The following is an 8,095-nucleotide window of genomic DNA, read 5'->3' on the forward strand; positions in this document are numbered from 1 at the left end:
CACTTCGTTCTGCATCCCCATTCCCTGTTTTTTACTATGTGTTATAAATCCACCTTGAAGCAGCCCCTGTCTGCATCCCACATGTTACAGCTGCCCTGCAGCACATTCATTAATTTAGCACCATTAAAAATAGCACCAGTAGAGGGACGAAGGCAGAACGGAGGGAGGAAGGCAGGATGGAAGAAGCCAGCCCTGGTCCTGCGGGCTCCAGCGCCCCGCAGTGGTGGAGCCAGCCCGGGCTCTGCTGTGCCAGGCTGGGAGCTCAGAGAGCCTCAGTACCAGCATGCCAGAGCTGAGTCCAGAGCACCAATGGGGCTTTCTTCAGGGTGGGAGCTATTCTGGGGCAGGTGGCATAGAAAATTAGGAGAGGTGCTCTGGTTGGCAGTGGAACCAAAAACAAATTCTGAAGCTTTCGAAAAGCAGACAAAACTGTATTAGTGGTTTCCACACTGCACTCGTTATTGTCTGGAGTGTGTAATCCAGGTGACCTGGTTCAGCTGCTCTGTGTTTTCCCATGCAATGGGAGGGACGGCAGGTACTGCAGAGAGTAGAAGTGCAGGAACACAGGAGTGCTGCTGGCATCATCCCCAAGCACAGTCCCTCTTTCCAGCCCAGGTGGGTGCTGGCAGCCTGCTGGTGGGGTCCTGGGTGCCAAGAGGGTGCAACAGGCAGGGCTGGGACAAGCCTGCCCTTGACAAGAAGTAGCAAGAGGAGGGCTGGGGATGCCGTCACCCCAGCAAGGACTAAGAGCTTTTCTGGATCCTCCAAGCTGTGCTCACTGTGTCTGTGGGGAGCACTTAGAGAACAAGTGCTGGACCAGCTCACCTCTCTCCCAGAGCCCATGGCTCATCCTACAGCTGGATTGTCAGACTTGCTCCCTGGTACCATGGGGCTCTGCCTCCAGCTGACCCAGCCCCCAGAAGCAGCAGCTGTCCATCTCTGAGGAGCTGCTCTGAGCACCACTTTGTTTGTCACAGGCAGCAGAAGGCCTACATTGCCACACAGGGACCACTGGCCGAGACCACAGAGGATTTCTGGCGGATGCTCTGGGAGCACGACTCCACCATCGTGGTGATGTTGACAAAGCTGCGTGAGATGGGCCGGGTACGAGTCCTGCTGTGGGGACAAGGGGGCTCTGGGCCTGCTGTCTGTGGGCTCACACTCTTGGTTCATCCCAGTCTGTGTTTGGCACTACTCACTCTGGGTGAGCCACATTCTGTCTGGTGGCTGACCCTGTGGCCCCACAACCACATAGGCACCCAGGGAGTGGGAGGGAGGAGCAGCAACTTGTCAGTGCTAATGTCTTACCCTGCTCCTCATCCACAGGAGAAGTGCCATCAGTACTGGCCTGCAGAGCGCTCTGCCCGGTACCAGTACTTCGTGGTGGACCCCATGGCCGAGTACAACATGCCACAGTACATCCTCCGGGAGTTCAAGGTGACGGATGCCAGGGTGAGTGCATCTGCTGGCTCCCCAGCTCCTCTGCCTCTTGTGCCTCTGCCCTACCCAGGCTAGTCAAGGGAGTATGCAACAGCTCCTGGAGAAACGGGAAAGCAAATGCTGCCTCGCACCGCAGGCAAAAAGGGCTGCTACGTACCACCTATTGCTCCTCTCTCCACAGGTTTCTGCCCTGCCAGCTGTATCAGCCCCATGAACAGCTCAGGGATCCCTGTCAGCACAGACCCTGCCTTGCCTATGCTGCTCACTTGAGCAAGCATTTAACACAGGTCCCCGTCCCCCTGCACCTAGAGTCTGTGTGTGCAGCGTCTGACCGGGCGCAGGACTCCTGTGTTACAATAAACATTGTTCCCCAAACACTGACCCAATGGACCCTGTAGGGACCCAAAGGCTACTCTGGGATGAACATGAGAGAACAGAGACAGGTCCCAAACATGCAGCAAATGATCTGCTTGGGCTCACCTGTGGCCTGTGCATCTTTTCACCTGGCCTGGTTCAGGGGGTCTGAGAGCAGGTCAGAGCACCAGTGCTGAGGGGAGTGAGATCAGGCCCTCACCAATGGTTCACATCTAACACCCCTCTCCCTGCAGGACGGCCAGTCACGGACCATCCGCCAGTTCCAGTTCACAGACTGGCCTGAACAGGGAGTGCCAAAGACAGGAGAGGGCTTCATTGACTTCATTGGGCAGGTGCACAAGACCAAGGAGCAGTTTGGGCAGGATGGGCCCATCACAGTGCACTGCAGGTAAGGATTGCAGCCTCACCCCAGTGAGCTGTGCTCCAGGAGCAGCTTGCACCCCTCCTAGAAGCTCTGCAGAGCCTTTCTGGGGCTGGCAGGACTCACAGCGGCCCCTCTTGCTCCCTGTGCAGTGCCGGGGTTGGGCGCACGGGCGTGTTCATCACACTCAGCATTGTGCTGGAGAGGATGCGCTACGAGGGCGTGGTGGACATGTTCCAGATGGTGAAGACCTTGCGGACGCAGCGGCCAGCCATGGTGCAGACAGAGGTGAGCTCCCCTCCTGTGCGTGGCAGTGGAGATCTGTGGGAGAAGGGAGGGCGCTGATGTCTCTGGATGTTGGACCCTACAGCCCACTGTCCTTGTGTCCCCACTGCTCATGTTTCCCTCGTTTGTGCCTTGCAGGACCAGTACCAGCTGTGCTACAGAGCCGCACTGGAGTACCTTGGCAGCTTCGACCACTATGCAACGTAACAGTGCTTTCCTCCAGTCGCGGTGGGGATGTCTAGGAGTGGAGACGGGTCCCTGTGAGCCAGAGCCGCCCATTCCTCAGTCCTTCTGTACAGGTGGAGGTACTGCCCAGGCCGCAGACCTCCACGCCAACCAGTTCTGACCACGGCATTTAGGAACTTAGCCCCAGCGCCAAATGAGGGAATCCGACTCCAAAAGCATTTCCAGTCTCTGGCTGAATTTCTGCTCATGTGCATCTCTCACCCTCTCTCATGCCGACTGCATTTCACAGCAAGGCTTTAAGTGGGTGGAATGGGATCTTTTTTTTAAACATGTAAAATAGTTACTAGTGGTTTTTATAATCTTCTCTCTCTTTATTTTTTATTTTTTGCAAGTCTTAATGTTTTGCCCAAGCAGAACTGGACCCGCCAAACCTTTGGGAGTTGGGTTTTGTTTTTTTAATTTCCTTTTGCTTTTACATTTTTTACTGCCCTGTGTTTATTTCAGCCCAGTCACTGCTGGTTCTGCCCATTTTAGTGCAGCTTCCTTGGTAATTCGCAGCAGCTGGCTTGTGGTTCCTGCCCATCTACATTCCCCATAGGCTTTTTAACCCTCTGTAGAATATGAAATTTCATGGAACTGGACCTAAGCTACCAATTATTTTTTTAGTCTTCTCCCTCCCCCATTATTTCCTTAGTAGGTTTGGGTTTGGGAGGGCATATAGGGTCGCTGGAGAAGCGTCCCTTTGTCAGCTGGAAACTGTTCAGTCCTATTACAATACGTGTTCAACCAATCCAGTGACCGTGTGTATTGGCAGATCCTGATATGACGTGAGTTGTCGTCGCCTTGTTTGTGAGAGACCCGAAATCCCGGGCTCCAGGCATTGGAACCTCTTTTTGTGTGTCTTGCTGGAAAGGGGGCAGGAGTAGCGAGGGGGTCCCACAGTTCCCCAGGGAGGGGATGGAAAGAGCAAGACACGGCCCTTTGTGTTAACCCCACGGTTCTGTGCGTGCAAGCGCCATCCTGTCACCTCTCACCAGTGGAGTGCGTCAGAGCATTGACAAAGGCAAGGAGCACAAGCCCAGCTGATCCACAGCAGAGCTGGACCATCTCGCTTTGGAAGCAGGGTACTGCAGGGAAGGGGAGGGGAGTACACATGGCTTCAGAGGTTGGGTGTATCTATAATTTCTGCTATCCTGCAAATGTTAAGAGTCACTAGAATATTGTACTTTCCGCTACTTCAGGATGTTCTAATGAACCAATGTGGCAAGACTACTGGACTTAATTTAATGGTACTATATATTAATACTCCTTATTATATCACGCTTGCACTAAAGATGGGGAGTGAGCAGCCCTCTTTTGAGTGCATTGAGTTATGAATAAAGGTGGTGGAAGGGTATCTAATTGTATTATCACATGTATTCCGAATGTTAAGAATCCAAGCTACGTTGAAATCAGCAATCCAGGGTTGGTAATGTTGGAGGACACATTCATTTTTACCTTGTGGATGCATAGTGCTGTAGGGGTCACTGTTGTATACAGTCTGTTTTCTATTTGTTAATAAAAAAAATCTACAGCATCATTGCATAATTCTTGATGTTAATAAATTTGAATAATTGGGTTTCATACAAGCTGGCTTTCCTGTCTGTTTCTTCTGCAATAAGGAGAGGCCATAGAACCCTTTGGCAGTGGGCACACTCCTCAGCCCTTGGCAGGTAAGTTCTTTCCCACAGGTATGTTCCAGCCATGAGTGTGCCGCACTTTCTGCAGGGACCCTGTGCCTGCAGGGAGCTTGGAAACCTGCTGTGACAATTCCCTTTGTGCATGTGTGTGCTCACCTCCTGCCCACCTGCAGTTGTAGGGAAGTGCACTGGCTGGATGTGCAGGAAAGAGAGGGGTCAGTGGTGATGGCTTTGGTGGCAATAGCAGTAACTGGCACCCTCCTGGACGCTGCAGCAACGCTGCTCTGTAGCACTGAGCACAGTTGTGTATTCAGAGTTAGTGCTCAGCAGTAAAGCTGTCACACAGCCCCTGACTGCAGAGCAGCACCCATTTGTTCAGGTGTGAAACCTGCCCAGACTGCCAGCCTTGCCTGCTCTCTGTGGACAGCCCAGGCCAGCCCTGCCCATGTGTGCACTGCAAAGCTGAAATGTCGGCTCCTGGAGAGAGCAGCACCTGCACACAGCACAGGTGTGTGAGGGGAAACCACTGCAAGGGGCAGAACCACATGGATCAGGGCCCTGGGGTATTTCCATCCTTCCCAAGGGAGCCAAATCTGCCCTGGCCAGCATGTCCATGATGGGTGGGAGTGCATGGCAGACTGATGTACTTTTCCTAGTGTGGGTATAGGCACCAGGGTGATTCCTCAGTGACTGCTGGAGCTCAGTCACACATAGCATTCCCTGCCAGGCCAGACCAGTTCCTGGGTAGGTGCCAGATGCAGGAATGTTTTCCCCTTGCCTGGCTCATTGTTCCTAGTGTTGGGCAGCCTCACTGGGGATGCAGATCCAAGGGCAAAGCAAGCTCCTGCCCTTGTGAGGCAGCACATGTGTGCAGGTGTGTGGGGGCATGTGCCAGTGTTGCTGGCAGTGGGATGCTTGTCATCACTGTGGGGCCCAGGATGGCAGAGTGGCACAGCCAAATAAGTGAGCTCCTGCTCACACACGGGTGTGTCTGGGGAGGAAGGGCACCATGCTCAGTGCTGGCAGCCAGCCAGCTGGGAGATGGGCAGTGAGCACCTGCCTGTGCTGCAGCAGCAGTGCTCGGGCTGTGCTGCCAAACTACAGGTGGTGACAATGCTTCTGCCACTCACTGAGCACTCACCAGGACTGCCACACGGGCAGCACAGAGCTTTGGTCCATGTACAGCCTTGAATGCAGAGATTCTCGCCAAAAGTTGCCAGAACACTTACAGATATGCACACGTGCATGGACCTTTCTCCTCATCCAGGAAGACTTTGGACTTCATTCCCCACCTGTGGGCTTGTCTGTGGACTGAGTAGAAACACAAGGAGGCAGAGAAAGGGTGAAGAATTTCAGCATGGAATGCACAAAGAATGAGTGAGCCTCAGAGACAAGGCTATTGCTGGTAGCCACATGGCCAGAGCCTCATGCTGACCTCACAGAACAGGAGAGGCTCAGTGCACAAACTGAGGATGTGCCACCTTGGCAAGGGGACAGGCTCCCAGAGGTCAGCAAAAACAGCTGCTGCTCTGACATTTTTTCTCCAGCCCCTTTTGTCCACTCCTCTGGCTGCTCACACAAAGCCAACACTTCTCCAAAGGGAATGGTCTCATTTAATTTTAGAAACACTTATTCTTTCAACATTTATTTCCCATTATTTCTATGTATCTCACAAAATAAAAGGGGAACAAAAAAACCATGGTGCATGGTGGATCAACAGCAATGCCAGCCTGATCTGCCCCCTGAGCCAGCACTACAGATTGTGCCACACTGCAGGAGGCAGAGCCACCCTGCTTCCTCCCAGGGCTTGGTACTGACATTCCTGAGCTGCACTCCTCAGCTTTTCCCAGTTAGAAAGGATTTACCACAGCTGGCTGGCTTTGGTTTTTTTTGGTTTGTTTTTTTGGTTTTTTTTTTTTTTTTTTTGGCATCATTTTCTTTGGTATCAGCCTGAGACTTTTCCCACCCGCTGGTATCAGTACCACACTGAGCTCCAGATCTGAAGGAATGGTCTGGAGATGGTGCTGTAAGACACTTTAGCTTCTTGTGTTTGGAGTCTCAAACAGACCAACCATTATTGCACTAAGCAATGGAGCTGGGGTATTATTGCTGCCTTTTTTTTTTTTTTTTTTCCCCTGGTGAAAATTTTCCATTCCTTGGTTATACCAGGTAGCCCCAGTGCAGCCTCAGATAAGCAGCTCTGTAAAGGCCACAGTTTGGCAGGTGGGACAGCAGCTAAATGGCAGCCAGTCAAAGGTGAATTTCTGGGCACTGAGGTGCCCTTCTGCTCTTTCATATTTTTTATGCATACCATTGATGTTGTAGCAGGAGCTGTGCAGGCACTGCCCAAGCTTGGCTTGCCTCCTAGTGATATTAACTCACAGGATCGTAGATTGGTGTGGGTTAGAAAAGACCTTTAAAGCATAGCTATTCCAAATAACATCCTGACCAAGCACTATCCCTTTGGGATTCCATTGCTTTAAATTTTGTTTTTCAAAGGCAAAATGCTTGTTAAATAAGGAGAAAGAAATAGCTGTAACACTGAAAAAATCTGAGCAGACTCTGCACAGTAGCTTGGCAACTCCTTCCCCCACAGTCCTCAAATTTCTTGTCCTCAGCAACATTGCCATTTGTAACATTTCCTAATTGAGAGATACTTTTTTTTTTCTCTTTTTTCCTTTTTTTCCTGTTTGACCTGGTTCATTTCTGAGGGCAGGAATAATACTGATCCTTCCAATTAAAAGCTCATTGCTGCCCTTTTGCCAGTTATAATAAGCAATCTCAGTCCTCAGTAACAATTACAAGTTATCTTTCATGCCTACACGTTTCTACTCACAGGAACACTTTGCCACTTGTCATCTTGAAAAGGCTGACTCGTGTCTCCTGAGGGCCGCAGGGCAAAGGAGGAGATTCTGCCCCTCTACTTCTCTCTTTTGAGATCCCACCTGGAGCTCTGTGTCCAGCTCTGGGGTCCCAAACACAGGACTAACACAGACCTGCTGGAGCAGGTCCAGAGGGGGTCACAAAGATGCTCAGAGGGCTGGAGCACTCCTCCTGTGAGTGCGCCAGGCTGAGTGCTGGGGTTGTTCAGCCTGGAAAAGTGAAGGCTCCAAGGAGACCTTACACAATTTCCTGTGCCTAAAGAGAGAACTGGAGCAGGGCATCCACAAGGGCCTGTAGGGATAGGACAAGGGAGAATGGCTTTGAACTCTAAAGAAGTCAGGATTAGATTAGATGTAAGGAAGAAACTCTTCCCTACAAGGGTGTGAGGCACTGAAACAGATTGCCCAGAGAACTTATGGATGCCTCATCCCTGGAAATGTTCCAGGCAAGGTTGGATGGAACTTTGAGCAACCTGGTCTAGTGGAAGGTGTCCCTGTCCAGTGCAGGGGTGTGGAACAAGATAATCTTCAAGGTCTCTTCCAACTCAAACTATTCTGTGATTCTATGATAATAGAAAGTTGGTGTTTCTTGACTAAAGGATGACAAGTGCAGCTGCCACCAGAAAGGCCAGAAATGCAATTTGTTTCAAAACTATTACCTGACAGTTGTCTGACTTTTTATAGGAGACTGTGTGTCGTGCCTGCTGCTATAATCCACTTTGGGGGTTTGGTCTGTATATACCTGGCAATTCAAGATCTGAGCAGGTCAGAGAGGCAGCAGACAGGGAAAGCCTGTGTTGGAGGAGTGTTTTGTCAGGCCTTTGGGGGCTGCTGCCCACCTGTAGCACGACAGCAAAGAAAGCAGGTATTAGGAAAAACAGTGAACT

The 8,095-nt window shown here is 51.4% G+C and overlaps 1 protein-coding gene across 16 annotated transcripts in view; it reads left to right on the forward strand.

The window, feature by feature from the left end:
- PTPRF (protein tyrosine phosphatase receptor type F) overlaps positions 1-4,275 on the forward strand; it is a 373,817-nt gene extending 369,542 nt beyond the window's left edge. For all 16 annotated transcript variants that reach the window (XM_063165913.1, XM_063165910.1, XM_063165916.1 and 13 more), the window contains 5 exons: positions 978-1,104; positions 1,327-1,452; positions 2,049-2,203; positions 2,329-2,464; positions 2,600-4,275. In XM_063165913.1, coding sequence (XP_063021983.1) covers positions 978-1,104; positions 1,327-1,452; positions 2,049-2,203; positions 2,329-2,464; positions 2,600-2,668 — 613 coding nt within the window. In that variant the 3' untranslated portion in view covers positions 2,669-4,275. The remainder of the gene's footprint in view (positions 1-977; positions 1,105-1,326; positions 1,453-2,048; positions 2,204-2,328; positions 2,465-2,599) is intronic.
- The last annotated feature ends 3,820 nt before the right edge of the window (positions 4,276-8,095 follow it).

Source organism: Melospiza melodia, chromosome 11 (genome assembly GCF_035770615.1).
Source record: "Melospiza melodia melodia isolate bMelMel2 chromosome 11, bMelMel2.pri, whole genome shotgun sequence".
Taxonomy (NCBI): Eukaryota; Metazoa; Chordata; class Aves; order Passeriformes; family Passerellidae; genus Melospiza; species Melospiza melodia.